General features: G+C 40.2%; 1 protein-coding gene across 1 annotated transcript; it reads left to right on the top strand.

The window, feature by feature from the left end:
* Positions 1-9,918: 9,918 nt before the first annotated feature.
* LOC128733912 (phenoloxidase 8-like) lies at positions 9,919-12,477 on the top strand. The gene is made up of 6 exons (XM_053827782.1): positions 9,919-10,443; positions 10,505-10,960; positions 11,023-11,316; positions 11,380-11,713; positions 11,779-12,034; positions 12,096-12,477. The coding sequence occupies exons 1-6, from the start codon at positions 9,919-9,921 to the stop codon at positions 12,295-12,297; spliced, it is 2,067 nt and encodes a 688-aa protein (XP_053683757.1). The 3' UTR covers positions 12,298-12,477.
* Positions 12,478-22,274: the final 9,797 nt, after the last annotated feature.

Below are 22,274 nucleotides of genomic sequence, written 5' to 3' on the forward strand. Positions count from 1 at the left end.
AGAAGAAAGTGGATCAACTTTTTGTTTCCGCCACCGAAACACACTTGTACCGATCGCGATCTCCAACTGAAGTAATCGACCCTTCCGTCGTTTGGTTGGAGTAGATGTGATACGATGCCATGCGAAAATAGCTCGGTCTACCTTCTAATTCAATCAAGCCTAATTGAGGAGGATAAACCGCGTTGAGAAAGTCGTCTTAGCTCTCGGTCGGGTGTATTCTACCGCATGCAAGCGGTTCAGTATTATGGTTTCCACGCGTATAAAAGGAAAGATATGCTACGTTGGTCTTCGTTGGTCATACATGTGCAGATGTGATAATAGTGATGACAATCATCGTGATGATGTTATCACTTGGCACCCAACTTAACTGTCGCTTTGAAAGTGTGGATCTAAAGGATGCTAAATTCTTGCTCGGACATAACTCGACTTTGAGTTGCATATCTTTCTTTCTTTTTTACCATATTATGTAATGATTATACCTCACATGAGTTTTGTTACTAGTTGAAACAGTCGAAAATATAAGCTATTACTGATTGAATAAATAGCACTGCAGAGTGCAAAACTTTCTGGGGTGTTTTAAGGCAGTGTTTTAAGACAATTAATTGCATGGTTTTCAGGAACTAAATTTTCAGAAATTGAAATGCTTTTGTTCTATCGAAGATTTGGTGGGCATGCAAGTCTGACAAAAGGATATGATTTATAAGCATAAGCGTATCACGTGAGGCAAATTCATCTTCATAATAATACCTAACACTTTAAAAATGCTATCTGTCTGTAGGCATATGTAGGGCAAATCATTAAAAATAGAAGCAATACACGCGCTTTCAGCTGGTTTGTCATTCACTGTGCGCCATTGATAGGACTTTCTACGTTGCTAGCTTACGAGAATAGTTGACAAGCTTGATTGCCGCAAGAAGAGATTAGTAATCGTTCAGAATGCACTCATGCATGTAGGTCAGAAGACCTTTTCGGCGACTATCAAGCGGCTGCTTGAACTATATTTACTAATCATGATGAGACTCCATTTATACGATACAAGTTTTCTGTGAAGATTTTTTTTATCACCGTAAGTTAATTATTTATCAAATTTGTTGATTATTTTCGGTGAAATGACGACAACTTTACATTCCCTTTTTAAAAAAGGGTTTAACGGTTTGTTTTTTTCGATTACTCGAAAACGGTGTAGCTAAGTAACTATTTACAATCTACGTGAGGAATTTCGAGCTACTCCCAAATGTATTGAGAAATAAATGAATGGTGTCTGAGTTAGCCCGTTCTTAATACTCGAAAAACTAAACCGTGTAAAAAAAGTACTTGCGTGTAAATATACTTTTACTACGTTCTTGGGGTGCAGTTTAAGATTCGAAAAATAAATGATTACATAATGGAAAGTGGGTACATTTTATACGCTCATAGCACAACTCAACCATTCTGTACAAGACCTTAGAGATCGATTAACCATTGGTTACATAGTTACTTAGTAAAATGCTTTCCCTTTAGAAATACTTACATCAATCGGTCAAAAAAATCAATGCATTGAAAAAAAATACAGAAAATAATAGCTATTTTGATTATTAACAAGGATTTCAGCTGCTTCAAAATTGATTTAGAATAGAACGGTAGATTCAACTAATTATCGCTTGATGAAATACTTTTATATATTAAAAGGGTTTGCTGAATTTGTTTTACAAATTTTACTACAATTGCATTGAAAATTTAACGGAACGGATCGAGTTTACAAAAATATCTTGCAAATTTAAAACAAAACTCAAATTGAATAACCGAAAACTGGCTTCTAAATTAAGCATGTAACAGAAACATAGATGAACATTTGTAATTGGTTTCGGTGATATCTAGAGAACTTTATAAGTTAATTTCATTGAAAAGAAAATTAATTCTAAGACTTCTTCAACCATTTTGTGGTTCATAAAGAGGCTTATTGGTGGATGATTTATAACACTTTTTCAACATTTACTTAGAATTACTAAGTACACAGGTAACAGTTACTAAACACACGATTAGAGGCGATGAACTTGTCCAAGTCTCCTCATACAGCAGATTTCTAGAGGTTTAACTCTCGGGAGAGGTAATCGTAGAGCGCTGATTGTAGTGTACATTGTGTCTTCTTATCACCCATGGTGGTTTACCATTAATTTTCGCAGCTAACCGTTAAAATTAACGTACTAGGTATACATTTGAACGTTTCACAGATTCTAACTATGTGATCAAATAGTCTCTGTTTCATTAGAACGGGGATTCAAAGTCAGTCCTTCTTTTCAGATTCTTTCTTTTCTTCATGTACGTAACTAAAGGGCGTAGCTTGTCGTGAGTATTCTTAGCGATAGAGTACTACGTGTGAAACTAGGATCCAGTACTTCGTCAGTGTTTAGCAACAAATCTGGAGTTCCTCAAGGTAGCAACTTGGGTCCTTTGCTTTTCTCATTGTTCTTCAATGATGTTGCGATTCTGCTAGAACACGGCTGCAAGTTAGTTTACGCCGATGACCTGAAATTATTTGCTACGATAGATAATGAAGATGACTGCCGCCGTTTGCAACATTTGCTCAATCTATTTACTGAATGGTGCAGATTTAATTGGCTTATCATCAGCATTTCAAAGTGTGAAGTTATGAGTTTTTACCGGATTAAAAATCCAATTTGCTTCGGTTATACTATCGACGACATTGAACTTCGCAGAGTGGATCAACCTGTGTGTCTTGCTGGATACTAAATTGACATTCAATCTACACTGTGAATCAGTCATTTCCAAGGCGACCCGACAACTTGGATTTATTGCTAAAATTGGACGGAACTTTAGAGATGTTTACTGCCTGAAATCATTATATTGCGCTTTGGTTCGTCCGCTACTTGAGAGCTGTAATTTGGTTTGGTCCCCCAGTCATCTTATTTGGAACCTACGGATCGCACGTGTGCAACGTAGGTTTATTCGGCTGGCTCTACGACATCTCCCATGGCGGCATCCTGATAACCTGCCACCTTACCCGAATAGATGTCGTCTACTTGACCTCGATACACATGAACGCAGGCGTAAAATGCATCAGGGAAATCAACATCTTATCAACAGCGAAATTGATTCTCCAAAATTGCTATCTATGCTTAACTTTCGGGCATCGCAACGGACATTACGCTCAACTGGCTTGCTGCAAATACCGTTTCATCGAACCGCGTTTGGAGCTAATGAACCGATTACGGAATGCATTAGGTTGTTCTCAAAAGTCGAAGAACTATTTGACTTCGGTATGCCTTCGCACTTATTCGCGCAAAAGATAAGAAGATCTAATTTACTGTAATCTGTAATCAATTTTATTCAGGTAGACAATTTATAGTCAGATGAAGTACTCAAATAAATAACAAACAAATAACAAATAACACTGTTACTATTTTTGCAACACGTAGCAACGAAAACTGATAGTGTTTTGTGTTGCATTTCAGGTTGTCTGGAGGGACTCAGCATAAAACAAAAAACTGAGGAATTGAGACCGTAACATCCAATATTCAATAAAATAGCGATAATTGGATTAAAAACGACGGTTTTCACTCTTATATTTACTGGATAAATGCAATGAAAGTATCGATTTCAAACCCGAAAATGCTCAAACGTGATTGGCTGGAAGCTTATGTAAATTCACTAAAATTATTCAACTTTATGTAAAACTTCCAGCAGCATAAGAATTCATCTTTTTGTAAAAACCACAGAATAGGCACACGTTTTGTGAATCGATTGGTATGCAAACCAGCAAAATCCGTACAGAACTGACTGAGTTATAATCGTTCAAAATCTAACACTTTTTCGTGTCACGATCATTTTTGTTTTCGCAGCATGTCACCGTATAAAAGTAAAGCGTAGTCCTACACAGGGGCGGACTGGGATCCAAAGGGCCCACCGGGCCTTTGAGATTGGGGGCCCCAGTTTGCAATATTCTCATGATAGTAAATTAATACAAAAACCGACATCTACTCAAAAGACATCTGCGTTACAAGGACAGTGAATCGAATCAATATGGGCTCTATTTTGTAAGTCATGTCGTGCAACTCGACTCGACTCAGGCACCGTCGAGTGTCGAGTACCGGGAGAACGGGCAACATAGCGGCTCGATGCTCGAAACAAAACAAACTCAGTCGTTATTAGGACCGAGTCACCAGCTTCTAGCTTGTGCATCATCAGCGATTCACGGTACTTTAGTTTGGACGCATTTTTCTTCAACCCATTCTTCGCTACTCTGAGTTTTAGTTTGTTCAGCCACCACAACAGATGTTGTTCTATCGACAATATCCATTTCATTGGCAAAGCAGACGAACTAACTAGATTTGCTGGAGATTGTGCCTGTGTGTTGCTCCTTTCATAACAGCCTGTAGCGGCATGCCTGTAGCACCATCACGTTGATAGTCCCCTGCGAGGTTAGAATGGTCATGATTTTACGGTTGATGGTATCATACGCAACTTTGAAATCAATGAAATAATTGTGCCTTCAATTCTGTATTCATGGACTTTTTGGAGGATCTGCCGCAGCGTGAATATTTGATTCTTTACTGACCGTCCTTCAGCGAACCCGGAGAGCACTTTCCACATTCTGATGAGTACCACTGCATCTTTGCCACCAATGCAACATTTTCCTCATCTATCACCCATTTATATTTCTGCAGATTTTAAGTTATAGGTTTAATGACATGCAAAACTGCAAGTATCAAATAAGCTGATTTTATAAATGATAGGATGTCAATAGTTCAATATATATGAGTAGCTTACCGCGTCTACACGTCAGAACAGAACAATTCATAGTGCAGGCGATTCCCGTGCCGAGTGATAGCTATCCCTGGGATTAAACTCTTGGATTCTCCTATAAGAATCCTGCTTCTATAAGCAAGGTATTCTGTGCGAATCCTGTGCAGAATTTCTTCACGTGATTCCAACGTGAGGAATCCCAGAGACTCGCGAATCTTTTTGGTTCGTCCGGGTAGAGCTGCGGAAAAAAATAACTCACCGTCTAAAAACGCCAGTACGAAAAGCACGTGCCCGCTAGTCCAGAGAAGAGGTTCGCCAGCAACGACAAACGGAGTTTCTACAAAACGTTCAGGTGCAAGAATTTTGTCATAGGTGATAGCGTCAATAGTCAATCATGTCAATCATCATGTAATCATGTCACACTGTGTCGGCAGTGGGAGTGTTTGGTAGTTACCAAGGTAACTTACCAGCGGTAAGCATTGTACACCAAACTTCGGGTCAAAGCTAGTCATTTTCCTAGGTTTTTTGCTGTTTGTCCCTTTTGTTCAAGTTACTGATAAAGTATCGTCTTTACCCAGCCGACTTGCGACAAACACATATCTGATTGTATACCTGCAACATCAAAATAAGAAAGTTGTTCTGCTCATACCCGCGAGTCGGCAATCGTTTATCCCTTTATTTTGTTGCCGTGATACATTCTGATTGCTACGTATGTTTGTTTTATAGGCAGAGAATAACCAGTTTATCGCTCTTCGTTTCTGTCGTTTATTTCTGGGTATGAACGATGATATTTTGATTCCCTGATATTTAACAATAGAGAATCGAATATTCTAAAATCCGCCAAAATTTTGAAATGTATCGAGTTTCTACTATCACTGGTACACCCACTATTACAGGTATATTTACCCTATTGTTTGTTTAATTTCTAATAACAGTATTTTTAAGGCATTCTGAAGTCGAGAGCAATGGTGCGAATCGAGCGAAAAGTAAACGATGCACGCTCTTGCTCGAGCTGTAATTACCGCGGTATCACGTTGGTCAACGCCGCCTACAAGGACCCCAGATTTTGTTGCGTCGTCTAACCCCAATAGCAAGAGAATTCGTAGGGAAGTATCAGGCGGGTTTTATTGGGGCCCGTGCTACTCCGGATCAAATTTTTACTCTCCTATAAATGTCGGGAGTACAATGGTCCCATTCATCACATTTTCATGTTTTTTTTTGAAACGATGGTTCTTGATGAAGGGACGGTAAGGGAAAGTAACGAAGAAGGATTTTTTGGGAATGGAGGGGAAAGAGTGGAAAGGAAGTGGGGGGGTAATAGGTAGCTACGCTTAACAAGTTGTCGTTGTGACTCCTTCCTTTTGTCCAATTCTGGAAGGTGCATGGATCGAACCAAGCTATAATCTGAGATTATAACCGGATTCGCTTAGCTTTATTTAAACCAGCTTTATTTATCATGGAGTTGCGCAATACCAAGATGATATAAGTCAAACTACTTATAGCTAGCTATAAAACCATACTAAAACTGTTTATAAAGCAAATTTATTATGGTTGCTTATATTACCACGTTACTAGTTACTAGTTACTAGTTACTAGTTACCACCAACTAGTTTGGTTGGCGCAACAATCAATGTTGATCTTATTGGGGTTGCTTGTCAAACCTCAATAAATCTGTTAGTTTTATGATGTTAATAATATGGTAACACCCTGACCAAACCGGCTATAGATTTGCAAGTTGATACAGTTTCATCAACTGGGTGATCTAGCTTTTTACGCAGCAAGCTTTATGCTTTATAGCTTAGTCGAACAAAGTGAAAGCACAGACAAACAGACATAACTCTCGTTTTCCATTCTTAGTACCGATTAAACCGTCATTTCAAATTTGGGCAGGGAATGTCTCCATTTTGATCAAAGTGGCGCTTTTTGACGAAAGAAGGGGAATTCCCGATAAAAAATACTTGCTACTTCGAGGGATACTCCTATTGCTATTTGATATTTGGGAATGTCGATCATAGATGGTGCTAGTGTTCAGGCTAAATGTGAGGTACGATAATTTTTGTTGATTTTTCTTCTAAGAGTTATGTCTGTTTGTCTATGGTGAAAGCTTACTTAAATTATGGTGGCTTCTGTCATGCAACGAATAGCATAATCGGTTTTATTGCTGTTTTCAGCAAAGCGTTATAAGCCCACTTGGGTTTATGGCTTGACTCGTTGACAGGTTATGAAAATCTTTTGCTCAGCAGGCAGTTTTATAGCAATCTTTAGAAGGTTCTAGTAGAGCTTAGTTTATTAGTACGCATTGTACGCAGGGCCGGCGCTTCCCTTAAGCAAAACCAGCAGCTGCTTGGAGCGCCACTTCGAGGGGGCGTCATTTCGCCTACATTAAAAAAATCCGTAGCATTAAATAAATAAGTGGATAATATAAAACATCCTTCTTCCTTCTCCTTTAGCAGCATAAAGCCGGTAAGTGATGTATCTAGGGTTACTCTCCGTTGTATTGGGTCCTGGGTTATTTGCCGCCAATTCGTTGAGCATCTCGACACAAGCAAATCGGTTTCAACCTGGTCGAGCCATCTAGTAAGTTCTCTCAAGTCTAGTAAGTAAAGACCCTCATAAACGTACGAACATGTTGGCCGAAAATGTTGGCGAATTCATGTTCGGTCAACACTTTCGCCTATGTATCAGCGCCACAAACCAAACTAGCAAAAGAAGATATTGGGCTTGTCGCTCGACCTGAATGACCAGCCAACATTTTTTTCGTTTCCAATCCAACATATGCATACGTGTATGGGGCCCTTAAGACCGGTGGAGGTCTAGAAGAGAACAGATTCACTGCACGGTCATCCGGTATTCTTGCGACGTGACCGACCGACCCATCGTGCTCTCTCAACTTTCGACAAGTGTACTTTGAGAACCATTCCAAGTAGTGCCTGCAGTGCATGGTTCATACGCCTACGCCATTCTTCGCTTTCCGTTTGCGCTCCACCTCTTCCTGATGAAAATCTATTCGCAACAAAACACAACAATCAAAACACCCAGATAAACGTGGTGGGAAAGTGGCATTGATGATATTAAATTATTTAGAAACTTTTTAGGAGAGATTTTCCAATCTGAAGTAACAGCAAATGTGAATCAAACTTTTTCGTTCTTGAAGGTTTATCATTCTAATAATGGGTTTCAAGAAACCGACAATTTTTCAAAAGAAATGGCGGTTGACTGTGATCAGTGTTGCGAAACCCGCACTTGTGTGGGCTAATTTTCTCACAAACGCGTACTCGTTCTAATGAACACGCCGGCATAAGCGTTTCTTTCGGATTACCGCTCTTGTTTATTCATGTACTGCAACGACTTTTGCTAGTGTGTATTTGGCTAACAGCCACGGTCGTCGCTCTCGCACGTCATTGCAGACTGAGCAACTGATAGCGATCATTCGCGAGGACTCCCATTCCCACCCGTGTGTAGAATCGTGAGCGTAAGATGAAGAAGAAAAAAAGTAATGCAAAATCTGTATCTCAGTGTGCCGCTAGCCCTCACGGGCAGCTGGCTGCTCACGAGTTGTTTGCCTCCTGAGTAGTTATGCAGAAAGACGTTACGAGACTGCGTTTTCGAATATGTAGGTGGTCAAATGTTTGTACACAGCAACTCTGGCTGTTTTTCGTTTATGCTGGGGGCGCCATTTTGAGATTTCGCGTGGAGCGACAAATTGGCGAGCGCCGGCCCTGATTGTACGTCAATCCTTATTGGATCAATAGTTCTTTATGGAACTGATCACTGAGGACATACGGAACATACTTCACTGCACAGTCATCCGGCATCTTTGCGACGTGGCCGGCCCACCGTAGTCTCCCGACTTTCGCCTGGGGTACGATCTATCCAAGTAGTACCTGTAACACACACACATTCTTATTTCTCTCTGAGCTCGATTAATGTTGTGCCTAGGGGGCTCGCAAAAATTCCCGGAGCCCTATGCTCACAGTCACCTCACCCAAATTTTTTAGGTGAGAGCACGTTTTGCGATTCTGAAAGTCATCTAGGTGACACCGCTCACCTGAGTGACTGTACAAATCAAATGGGACCTGTAAGGTGAGGTGAGGGTGACTGCAAGATTAGTGCGCTTGAGAGAAGTGAGGTGAATGAGGTGACTGTGAGAATATAGGACCCCCGTTAAAAGGGTTAAGACCGATAACCAAGAGCGTAAGCCGATCCTGAGATAGTGAAGAGAAAGAATCTCAATGTTACTGTGTATTTACTCTACTCATTAGTTACCAGTTACAATAGCAATAGCAAATTTTATGACTTTACAGATACTTTTGAAACAATTTGTGTTACGACCATTTCTACAATCTTTTGCCTGATTTACAATTAAGCATCATATATGTTTGCCCGCAGTAAAAAATAGCCACAGTGTATGTGGGACGTGTTTAATTAGTCCCCTGGGATACCCATTCTCGAAGTGAAGCAGCTTCCAAACAACTCGTTAGTCGTTAAGAATGGAATTCTAATAATTCTCCAAATTTGAAGTTTATCTAAGAACTGTACATGGCGATCGGATATGTTCGCCAACTTCGAAACCATGTGCAAGAATGTTGAGCTTTTAAGATCGAATCCTCTTGTTAAGCATTAGTAGAGTTGAGCAATAAAATGGGTACAGGCTCATTTAACAATGTTGTTCGATAATAGTACATATTTTGTATCGTAGTCAAATTTTATTTAACCAGATGATATTGCTCATAAGTTGAGCAGATTAGGTACAAACGTTCCTCAACAAGTACAATTTCAATCCACAGTAGAATAACATCTGACATTCTCACACTTGTTTCGAAAATTGCTTATCGTCAACTTCTACAATTTTCATTGTATTTTCGTACAATATACATACCATGATGTATAAAAAGAAGAAACAATACAGCATTTGGAATTGTTCCAAGGTCATTATTAAAACTTCAAAATGAACCACTGAACATGATCGCAGCTCGCAGCTGCAGTCTTCCAAATTTGCTCACATTCTCAATTGCAACTGGCCGATTGCTTTCTAATATGCTCATAAGCCACAAAACCGCAAAAACCACCAGTAAAAAAAGCTTATCGCGCCGTTTTGCCTCTATAAAAATGCTTCGCATTAGAAATATTATTTCAGTACCTGCTAGCACAAATCTATTCGACAGTCGAGCAACCATGACCACCAGTTCGGATGTACTGACCCTGTTGCAGCGCCCGCTGGAACCGACTTTCTACCCGAAGGACGATGGCAAAACCGTACTGGAACTGCCGGAGAGCTACCTTACCGATCGCTACCGTCCGCTGGGAAACGAGCTGCAATCGCGCTTCGGTGACAATGTGGATGTGAAAATTCCCGTCCGGGACGTCGGAAAGCCGGACATTGCGTTCGCCGAGGTGATCAAGCGGAGGGGACCGTTTTCGTTGTTCATCAAGAAACATCAGGAAATCGCCGGACGGTTGATTGAGCTGTTTCTTCGACAGCCGGACATTAGCACGCTTATGGGAGTTGCAGCCTACTGTCGTGATCGGCTGAATTTCTATCTGTTCCAGTACGCATTCTCCGTGGCTGTGCAGCATCGAGAGGATACGAAAAATGTGAATTTGACGTCGATTTTGGAATTATTTCCCGATCAATTTGTGGATCCGGCCGTGTTACCCAAGTTGAGAGAAGAGGGTAAAGTCGTGAAGCAGAGCGATAGGGTTGGTTCATTCAATGTATTTTGAAATTGTAGGGATGTCAATGAGTGTTACAATTTTTTAGATGGCGATCGATATACCGATGAACTACACGGCATCGGATCGTGAAGATGAGCAGCGGGTGGCGTACTGGCGTGAGGACATCGGCGTTAATATGCACCACTGGCATTGGCATCTGGTGTATCCTACGAATGGTCCTAAGGAAGTGATCGATAAAGACCGACGAGGTGAGCTATTTTTCTACATGCACCAACAGCTCATCCATCGGTACAACGTTGAACGATTCTGTAACCGGCTGGGTAGGGTTAAGTCCATGCACAACTTCCGAGAACCAATTGCACAGGCTTATTTCCCGAAGATGGTCAGAAGTGTTGACAACCGAGCCTACGCTGCTCGTCCCGAAAGGTACACTCTAAAGAACATCGATCGAAGTGTTGAAGGTCTCAAATTTACAATTGGCGAAATGGAGATGTGGAGAGACAGACTTTACGAAGCGATTGATTCCGGGTTCGTAAAAGATGTGAGTACTGCTTGTCTTTTTTTATAGAAAAGATAAAGTAATTATAATTGCATTTCCTACAGAAATCGGGTAAAAATATTCCATTGGATCCAGTGAAGGGCATTGATATTTTGTCAAACCTACTGGAAGCCTCGGATCTTTCGATAAATCCTGCTTATTATGGTAATCTTCACATTTCCGGACATATTGCCATTGCTTTTTGCCATGATCCGGAGGACCGCTATCTGGAACCGTACGGTATTATGGGTGATGTGGCCACGGCTCAACGGGATCCCTCATTCTATCTCTGGCATTCGTTCGTTGACGATGTTTTAGTTCGACACAAAGACTCGCTCGACCCTTACACCGCAGCTGAGGTTAATTTTCCGATCAGCATTTCTTCAACGGAAATGTTTAATAATTTTGTCAACTTATTTTAGCTTTCCTATCCGGGCATAACCGTTACGAATCTGAACGTTTCTTTGAACCGGCCAAATGTAGTGCCAAATGTTTTGCTAACCTACTGGCAGCGCTCGCAGGTAGATTTGGCAGCCGGATTGGACTTTGGCCCGAAGGGAAATGTTTTCGCGTCGTTCACTCACCTGCAACATGCTCCTTATGTCTACAACATCGAAGTCAATAATAGTAATGCCAGGCCAATGCGGGGAACGGTTCGAATTTTTATGGCACCGAAACAGGACGACCGAAACGTTAATCTGAAGTACGACGAGTGGAGGCGCTACGTGATCGAGCTTGATAAGTTTGCGGTTTCGCGTAAGTCAAACAATTCTAATTTAAATCAAAATTCGAAACAGTATAGGTTTTCTACAATTTTGTAGTGAATCCGGGTGTCAACCGAATTGTTCGCCGTTCGGACCAATCTAGCGTGACGGTGGCTTACAATCGGACGTTCCGTCAGATAAAAACCGAAAAGGAAATCCCGAACAAAGGTGACCTGGAGCAGTTCCGCTTTTGTGGTTGCGGCTGGCCAGAACATATGCTGCTTCCCAAAGGAACAACCGAAGGCATGGCGTTCGATCTGTTTGTGATGGTGTCCAATTACGCCGGAGATAGCATCGGTCAGGAATTTGATGAGTGAGTCCTTGATTGAGCGAACTTTCACTGAACAGTTTTTCAATTGTTTCGTTTCTTTCAGAAATGTTAATTGCAACGATTCGCATTCTTTCTGCGGTTTAAGGGATAAACTGTACCCGGACAAACGCTCGATGGGTTATCCGTTCGATAGAAAATCCCCAAACACCGTACAATCGTTGCAGCAGTACATGGCTCCGAACACGAATATGCGAGCTATAGATGTGACGATTAAATTCCGGAACACCGTGATTGCAAGAACCTAAAAATGAAGTTAGTGTGATTTGAAAACAGTTATTCGATGAAAAAACATTTGAATCAAAAAAGCATATACCTACTTGGAAAATTGGGAATAAATTTCTAAAAATGTTAAAGGGATCAGTAAGGATAAAATCTAAAGGATAAATTTTGGTGATTCAAACGTGTGAGAAGAAGTTACCTAAAGTTTTTTGGGCGTCTTTGCAAAATTTATTTATTTGCTTTATTTAATGGGGCTTTTAACCGATAGTTGGATGGCTCCAAGTCTTAGTAGAATACGAAAGTTGAATAAAATAAAGGTCGACTGACACTCATGAAGTCTACAAGTCGTTGGCGAAATGCGTATCTGTTGGAATAAAATTAATAATGGAATGTAATTGGAAAATTTGCTTCGACTTTTGTTTCATTCTAACGATAAGGAATGTTCGTAATAAATGAAATTTATTTGTATTATTTCCATCATGTTCAAAATTTGTTGCTATAATTTCGATTAAATCTTTTGGTACTTTTATATTGCAATATTTTTTTTGCCTTGGCCCCGTGACTCGCCGCTAGAGCTAGCTCCACATGGTCCTGTCATCTTGCTCGCAGTGCTGTTGGTCGTCTTATTCCAGTGTTGGTAAAAACTCAAAATCTCAAAACTCATCGAAAATCAAAATCAACTGTGAATCATGTCAGCTTGATCCTATGCAGAAAAAAAATCACGCGTGAGTTTTTCTGTTTTCATAGCAAGAAGCACAAAACTCACACATATTTCTTCCCACTTGATCGCATTCTGCTTTGCTTCAACTGCTACCCGGAGCTATGCACATATACATTCTCATAGGCATTCTCCCGTGCGATACGTAGCTGTCAGTGAGCGTGAGGGAATAAATCTCTAAATAAATCGCAAAGTTAAACAAAACGCACATTTAAATTACATGTTTATCTAAATCTTATTAGGCTTGCTACTTTCTAGTTAAAAAATGATGTCGATTCCCGCGAAGGAAAAAATGCTAATTCCGCCAATATGTTTGCCAGCTTGATTCATGAATGCGTGCTGCATTATTCGCTGGTGATGTTTTCTCTGACGGTAAATTCTCTTTTGCTCTCTGGTTAGTTCTATGAAATGTCAGCTGTGCAAGAATTCAGCAAAATGCTCACAGGTGAATTTAGTTCACATCGCATAGCAACAGAGACATCGCGTATAATAACGTAAGAAATTCATATGTGAGTTTCGCGCTTGTGGTCAAGGTTGAGATTTCATGTGCTTGAAATCTCATAGACTTTTTTGCGGCTATAAATTTTTCAACACTGATTCCTATCGGATGTTAAGCAAACACCACCTACCCAGGGTAATTGTCTGGCAATCTTGTAACATGCCCAGCCCATCGTGACCATCCAATTTTAGCCACTATTTTTAACACTGGGTTCACCATCGAGCTGCGGGAATTGATAGTTTATTTTCCACCCCCAAACTCCGTTCTCCTCTGTACGCCACCGATTACTCTGTAGGCGGCATTGAGAACGGATCGCTCGATCGTACTCGCAGAGAATGGAATGAGTCCAACAATCCATCCGAGAATCGCATCCATCGCATCCACGATAAGTCTAGTAAGTTTACCAGGAAAGCCGTTTTCATCCAGAATTTTCCATAGCTCTTATCGGTTCACACTATCATATGCGGCTTTGAAATAAATGACCAGGCGATGCGTAGGGACTCGGAGTTCGCGGCAATTCTAGTGGATCTGGCGTAGGGTGAAGATTTCGTCCATTGTAGACCGACCATCCATGAAGACGGCCTGATTGCTTCCTACGAATCTATTGGCTATTAGTGATTGTCGATGGAAGATAATTTGGGAAAGCACTTTGTACGCGGCATTTCGAATAATGATCGCCCGGTTGTTCTCGCAATCCAGCTTACCGCCTTTCTTGTAGATAGGGTAGATAACCTCGTCTTTCCACTAGCTTCCACGTCTAGGTTTACAAGATGGAAGAGTCTTCAAAACCGTTTACTGAAAACCGCGTGTCTGTATAGCTTACATGCCGTGAGTCGCGCGAAGATCTGTAAATCTGTACTTTCCACAAGTCCGGTTCAAACCCTAGTCCACTATATCGTATGAAACGAAGTTTCCGGTTGTGCTACCAAGGAAGCGCTTGGTAATGCGTCCTTTAGCTGAGAACGACCACCGCCAGTTTTCTACATGGAAATGGTGGGTCCGGCTATTCACCTGCTGTGCACCTGAAGAAAGTACATAGTCTGTTCACACAATCGTGCGTAATTAAACAATCCAGGTAACAAAAATATTGGTTTTATTACACTCCTATGATGGTATTTAAGACCAAAATTGGCATAGAAAACCGCCATAAGAGTTAAAAAACATTAAAACTTACGCTGTTGCTTTGGAATAGATCAAATTTACAAAATGTTTCTTACTTTTTGGATTTTTCATATTATTTACGTGTTCAAATTTTACGAAAGCGTTTTTTCCTCCCTAAGTCATGGAAAAAATACGAATAATTTAGGAATCAGCTTGATTCCAGTATGTTTAAATGTTTGCGGTGATTAAGCATTTTAGCAGCCATAATTATTCAGCCATAACTGAATACATATCGAATCAAATTTATGTAAACAATTCTACAATACTTATTCAGCCGAAATTGGAAAACTTATACAACCTATTTCGTTTGAGGCAGAAAAAAATGCTTGTTAAGCAGTTATATCGCCTCTGTGCGCCTTGTTTCCAGCTTTGCGCAAATTGGTTATTTAAAAACGCGCAAAAGCCTCTATTAAGCTACATTACAGCTTCAAAGCAGCTACTGGCAAGCCCGAAGCTTAACTTAGATGTTTGGCTTTTGCGTGTTTTTAAATAACCAATTTGCGCATTGCAGTCAATTTTATTTTTAGAACGAGAAATAGTTTTGCAATGCTTTTTCAGTCGCTTAATCAACGTCTCTTCAGCCTTTATACAGCCAAAAAATAACCTATTTTCAAATTTAGAAAAAGATAGAATGCGTCACTCACATTTGTTTTGCAGTGGTGTCGTATGCTATATTTTAAATGTCGAATAACTTGAGTTCGTATATACAAGCTAATCTTTCGGGAATTGAACCGCCATCTTATGATCCATAAGTACTCACCGTATGATCTCCCCCTTCTGCATCTGCAGAACAGATAGTGAAAATGTCTTTACAGTTGAAGTAGTCGATAATGTCGATAACTGATATATATTTTTGCTGCCAGTCGAATTGCGAAATTCTTTTATCTGACAGTATGTGTGCTGTGAACCGAATGAAAGCTTGGTATTAGTTTGTAAAGCCACTTTAACACCCTTAGGCAGCTTTAAAGTAGTTTGAAAGCAGTGAGCCTAGTGAAAGCCTCTACTGGTTTATAAAGCTACTTTAACACCTTTAAGCAATCGTAAAACGGTTTGATGTTTCTGACTGTCTAGAAACGGATTGTTTAGCAGAAAAATCCGCTATTAAGCTTGTTTATCAGCTTTGGATGAATGCTGGTTTGAAAAAACTTAAAGTAGCTTAAACATCGCTTAGTCAAACACCATTTGAGTGCTTACTTTATGCAGCTTGAATCGCCTTAAATCAACTCGTAAACATCAATTGCTTTTGCTGTTTACGAGTTGGTTTAAGGCGATCCAGTGTGCAAGATTTTTCGAAAACAGACACTGATGAAGTCGTAGTCGAAATACGTATCTGTCACGAATAAATACAAATAGAAGAATTTGTATTTTGAATGCTTGGAAAGCTTTTAATTTCAGAAGATAGCGGTTTAATTCCCGAAAGATGAAGACATGCATTTTCAATTAGCTTGCATATACGAATTCAAGTTATTTGAAATTTAAAATATAGCATACGCCGCCATAGCAAAATAAATATGCTTTATTTTTTTTTTAATTTAAAAATAGATTATTTTTTGGCTGCATAAAGGCTGAAGAGACGTTGATTAAGCGACTGAAAAAGCATTGCAAAACTATTTCTCGTTCTCAACAATTACAATTTCTAACTGATCAAACGCTTCTATAGCTGATTTTTTCAACCTGTGACGGAACTATGGTTTGATTTTAGAAATAAAAACTTTTTTTCATGCCTTAAACATATAAATTTGGTGATTTTATCAAGCTTCGGGCTTGCTAATAGCTGCTTTCGAAACTGAAATTTAGCTTAATAGAGGCTTTTGCGTGTTTTTGAATAACCAATTTACGCAAAGCTGGAAACAAGGTGCACAGGGGTTATTTAAATGGTGATATAATTGCTTAACAAGTTTTTTCTGCCTCAAATGAAATAGGTTGTATAAGTTCTCCAATTTCGACTGAATAAGTATTGTAGAATGATTTACATAAATTTTATTCGATGCATATTCAGGTATGGCTGAATAATTATGGCTGCTAAAATGTTTAATCAGCGCATAAATGTTTCTTGGGAGGGCTTTTTTTTAAGATAACAAATCGTTTATTCAGCTAGTATAGCACAGTTATTGAGAATATTGACGGGTTGTGGAAAGTTTGAAGATGCGCCTAGTCTGCTTGTGACACTATTATGTGAAGCAGCTGATTTACAGCGCATTCGTTGGCTGCTTAAACACATATAGAATACAGAGGCCTTTGCTTAAATTTATTCAGCGTCTACCACCTGTATTCATAGTTAAATCAGCTAGTCACAGCCATACTAATCACAGAATGTTTTATCAGATTGCGAGCGATGGGTAAAGTTTGAGCGAAACTCCATTCCAATTCCAGATTCCAAACTACCACTACTACTAGAATTATTGCACCATTCCATTTACCTAAACCCAAGTCTTATCAATTAGCTGCAACATTTTCTGAACAGAAAAATTTAATCACCATCGTCTTTGAGAATGCAACCAACTGTGCACTAGTGACTGATGGTATGGTCTTCAGCCGCATAAAGTGCACACCATCCTTCCATCCAGAGCGACCAAACCAAACCAAACGACGAAGACGACGATTTCAACCAAACAATCGAGCGAAGACAACAAACGCCACCGAAGATTGTCGCATTCCTTGTTTGCTCGGTTCTTATCTGCTTCCGTGGTTGCTTCATTCCAAATCTCCCAATTATCTATAGCTTTTCGAAAAATAAAAGACAGTTGAAACAGCGTACTAAACACACAGAAAAAAGTGTATGGAAATCATTTCAATAGTGAGAGCTTCCCCCACCGCACACACCTCCACAGCGCAGCGCTGTGCTACCGTCCTCTTTCAACAGCAGCGAAGCGGAGGAATTATTTTTTTCATGCTCGATCAGTTTTTCATAATTCAATATTTGCTCGCTGCAAGTCGGCCGACAGCGGGGAAACAAATGGAAACGGAAGGCAAAGGAAATTTTTTAATCTTCTTGCTCGAAGACTTTTTTCTTCTTTCACAATGTTTACCCAAGTATTGAACGCGTGTCTCGTTAGCGGAAGCAAATGCTAAGAAGAGTGATGAGGAAATTGGCCCTATCGCCCCATCCATCGCCATCGCCGAGAACTGTCTTTTGCGCGTGGTGGGTGGTGTGGTCAAATGGACAGAAGCGGGGGGGAATAGAAAGCGACATCTGAAAAGATAAGGCGTCTCCATGTCTGTTTCAATCAGTCAGTGGGCTGCGACAAACGGAAAGTAAGACGGAAAGTCTGTCAAAGCTTGCGGCATAAGCGTCCAGACGTTGCATAACCAACGGGCGTAAAGGTTATTCATTAAAAGTTTCAGTTGATGCATCTCAAAGCAGAAATTCCTACTTGCATTATTCACGTGAATCTGTTGGAGTAGGAGTTTGTGGTACTTTGCCATAAATGCACAATATATTTAAAATAATCATCCTCAATTATCCATAAATTGATTGGGTTCCTTTATATGGAAAGGCATCGCGAAATTTACTTCAGAAGATTACACTTAATGCAAAAAATAAATCACTTTAAACCACAAAACATCCTTCTTCAAACCAATATGATCTACCCTCACTACCAATTGATAGGCAATCCAGAATCAATCAGCTCCACTTGCCGGTTTATTGTCACCAAGGGATCACTTTCGTATTCGATTATCATTAGCATTCATACCGTCTAATTGAGATCAATGCTAAGCGGAGCGGACTGCTGCCAACAACCATTTAAATTTTCCACCCTCCTCCCGAAATAGCGGGCGTTCGCACGCGATTTGTTTTCTTTCCCGAGAAGCATAAAACATTCACATGCTTTTTATTACCATCCCATAAAAAAGCAAAACATCCATCCTGCGCCCCCGCCTCCACACATTTTTGCGAGAAGTTTCACCCCTCCATGGTTACAGCAGCAGCAGCCGCAGCATCATTAGCTCAACCGGTCTCCCTTGTTTACGAGAACGGATCTGCACCCTGCGTGTATGGCGTTGCTGTTTTTTCATCCCTCCTGGGGTGGAAATCGACTGACTTTTTTTTCGGTGCGTGCTATGAAAATATAGCTTCGTGGAGTTTTTTGGCTGGTATAAAGTTTAGTACCTACTAGCAGCAGCAAATTGTGCGGTAAAACCGATGTATTCTACCTAAACCACAACAACTAATTTTTAGTGGTTTTTTTTACAAACAGGTACGTCCCGCGTCGTTATCACGATAAGCTGGTTTATAGGAAAAACATCGATTTGGTGTTGGGAGTTTAGGTCGATAACACTGAATCCTTCTATGATTTGTTTAATGCCATCCATGAGTTTTTAAAAAATAAATACATATCACATTATATATTAATACTCCATCTATCGACTGAACTTCACGAACATTTTTCAAAAAAAAAAAAAAAAACACCGCGATTGCCGATAGATTAGCGTCAGTATTTATCTCGATATAGAGATACGGAGGTTAGACAAAATTATCGGAACAGGAAAAAATTTGATTAAATTCACATGGCCATAACTGCTCAAAATAAGACATTTTCAGATGAAACCAATTGCATTCGACGGGAATTTTTTTCCAGTTTTTCGAAAATATTTTAAGGTTCTTAGTGTTAGTCGCAGGTCAGTTGCCACCGGAGATATTCCGGGTTGTCCGGGGGTATGTCAAATAGCGACTTTTTCATCTTAGGTATCTCTTTCCGTCATGGAAATTTACTTATAATAATATTTTAACCTAAAACTAGATTTTATTTTCAGTCGAATGATGAAAAGAGAACGGAAATCCGTCGAGAAACAACCGAGGTATGGCCATTTCAGTGATATCAGTTCTGGAAATGTTGCCATTAGCGTCCTACCTTTACGGTAATTTTAAAATACATGACCAAAACCATACCAATATGGATGTCAAACTTCAAGAATTTACGAGTATTGAAAATGCTAAAGTTTGACACCCATATTGATATGGTTTCGGATATTCCCTAAAATAACCACTTCCGCCGGGGTACCTAGAGCCGGTTACTGGTTTCCCAAGCAACAATGTGAGTTTTATTGTACTCTTATGATGGTTTTCATGACCATTTTGGTCCTAAATGCCATCATAAGAGTGTAATAAAACCCAAATTGTTACTTGGGTTGCCATGGCACGTCGCAGACCTGGAAATACTTCCAGTGGCAATGGCTCATAAAACCTTAAAGTTTGATGCCCATATTGATATGGTTTGCATCATGTTCTAAAATGGCCAGAGCAATAGATGTTACTAGTACAGATTTAATGGAAATGGTCGTCACTTGGTTGTTTCTTGACGGATTGCCATCCTCTTTTCACCAATCGACTGAAAATAAAATCTAGTTGTGGGACAAAATATGAATATGTATATGAAACATTTAATTTCCACTACAGAAATAGATACAAGGAATGAAAAAGAAATAGTTTTTGACATACCCCCGGATCCATTAGCTACTGCGAATCTTTAAATATTTAAAAAAAACTGGAAAAATTTCGCCGTCAAATGCAGCTGGTTTCATCTTAATATGCCCTATTTTGTATAAGTTATTACCGTTTGAATTTCGTCAAAATTTTGCCTTCCCCGATCATTTTGTCGATCCCCTGTAAATAGTAGAGTAGTAAGCTTTTAAACATGTAGTGTTGAATCATTTCGAATTTCGACAGGTAACGGAAATTATATTGCCAACCTTTAATTAGGTTAAAGTTAAGACTAAGAAACCTCGAGTGCACGAAATGATTGGTTGGACGGAGAATGCCATCAAGCGTTAGAGAGAAAAAAAAAGAGCTAGGAAAAACTATCTAATAATTGCCACGAGGGAGAACTTGGACAAGTAACGACGAGCGCGGAATGAGTTGACCACTATCTGGAGAAGGAAAAGCACCAGAAAGAGGACGGAGTTCGTGAAGAGTTAGAACAACTATTCTGGGCTAACAAGACGCGCAAGTTCTATGAGCAGGTGAACCAATCTCAAAGGATACACATCGAAACCTTATATCGCAAGTAACAACTTGGGTTTAATTACACTCTTATGATGGCATTTAAGACCACAATTGGTCATGCAAACTGCCATAAGAGTATAATAAAACTCACATTGTTGCACGCTAGCAATAGCATTTCACTGGAAAATTTCAAGGATTGTGTTGTCTGTCCCATCTATAAAAAGGGCGATAGGCTAGATTGCTGTACCTAAATACCGCGGCATAACGTTGGTCAATGCCGTCTACAAGGTGCTTTCCCAGATTTTGTTACGTCGTCTCATCCCAATAACGAGAATATTCGTTGGGCAGTATCAAGCGTGCTTTACGGGGACCCGTTCTACTACGGATCAAATTTTCATCTTTCGACAAATCCTCCAGAAATGTCGAGAGTACAACACTACCGTGCATCACATTTTCAGGGATTTTAGGGCAGCATACGGTACAGTCGTGCGCAAACACCAATAGCAGATAATGCCTGAGAACGGTTTTCCAAACAAACTAACGCGGCTGATCAAAGCTACCCTAAAGTGAGTGATGTGTTACATGCGTCTTTCGGGGTCACTCTCGACTCCCTTCGTATCACGCAGAGAGTTGCGGCAAGGGGATGGACTGTCCTGTATGAAACACGTGTTACGGGCACTACTTGGAGAGCTTCCCATTGTATCCTTGGCGAAAGTTGGGAGACTACGCTAGGCCGTCCACGTCGTAAAGATGCCGGACGACTGTGCAGTGAAATCCGTTCTCTTTAAGAACCCTACCGGCAATTGGAGGAATTGAGGGACCCTACGTATTAGATGGCTCGACCAGGTTGAAGCCGACTTGCATGTGTCGAGACGCTCAACGAATTAGCGACGAATAGCCCAGCATCGAGTACAGTGGAGAAGAATTCTTGACACGGCAAGAGCGACTCCGGCTCCATGCTGGTAGAAGTAAGTCATTCCAGTGTGTTCAAAATAAGCAAAAGACAGCGTTCTGGATAAGAAAGAATATTCTCTGGTCTCTCCAAGGCATATCTCTAAGGATAATATGGATAAATCGTCTTTGGAAGGGTTTAATTGTTAGAATCCAGGAGAACTGGTGCGGTTGCCAAATCACACATGCATTTTTGAGCAAAGAACGAACTCATGCACAATATTAAGCAGTGGTGAATTAAAATCCCTCGATTTTGGCGATAAACCCTAGTTCTAGAGATGCATTGGAAATCATAGCAAAGTTTCCAGTCAAGTAAGATGCCGAGGTCGCTAACTTACTCTACCTAACGGATAGCATTATCATTTATGTTGTAGTCAGAGATGGTAGGGCTCTGTATTTGATGGAACGTAATTAACTCATATTACGTTGTGTTCACGATGAAGTAATTGAACTTGCGCCAGCAATCCTTGGAATCGACGACAACTGTCGATGGAACATATGGTGGAAAGCAGTTTAAGAACGTCAGCATAGACAAGTGCGCATCCGGCATCGAGTGGTACAACTAGCAAAGCAAAGCAAAGCCTAGGTGCTACATTATCGAAACTTGACCATCTGTTTTTATACGACAAACTTCGCAGCCAGCTGTTAGAGTACATGACAATTGCAGGGTCAGTTGCTACGATCCTATTGACTCTAACAGCCTCTCCCAGTCGAGATTCGAACATACGAC

Source organism: Sabethes cyaneus, chromosome 2 (genome assembly GCF_943734655.1).
Source record: "Sabethes cyaneus chromosome 2, idSabCyanKW18_F2, whole genome shotgun sequence".
Classification (NCBI taxonomy): domain Eukaryota; kingdom Metazoa; phylum Arthropoda; class Insecta; order Diptera; family Culicidae; genus Sabethes; species Sabethes cyaneus.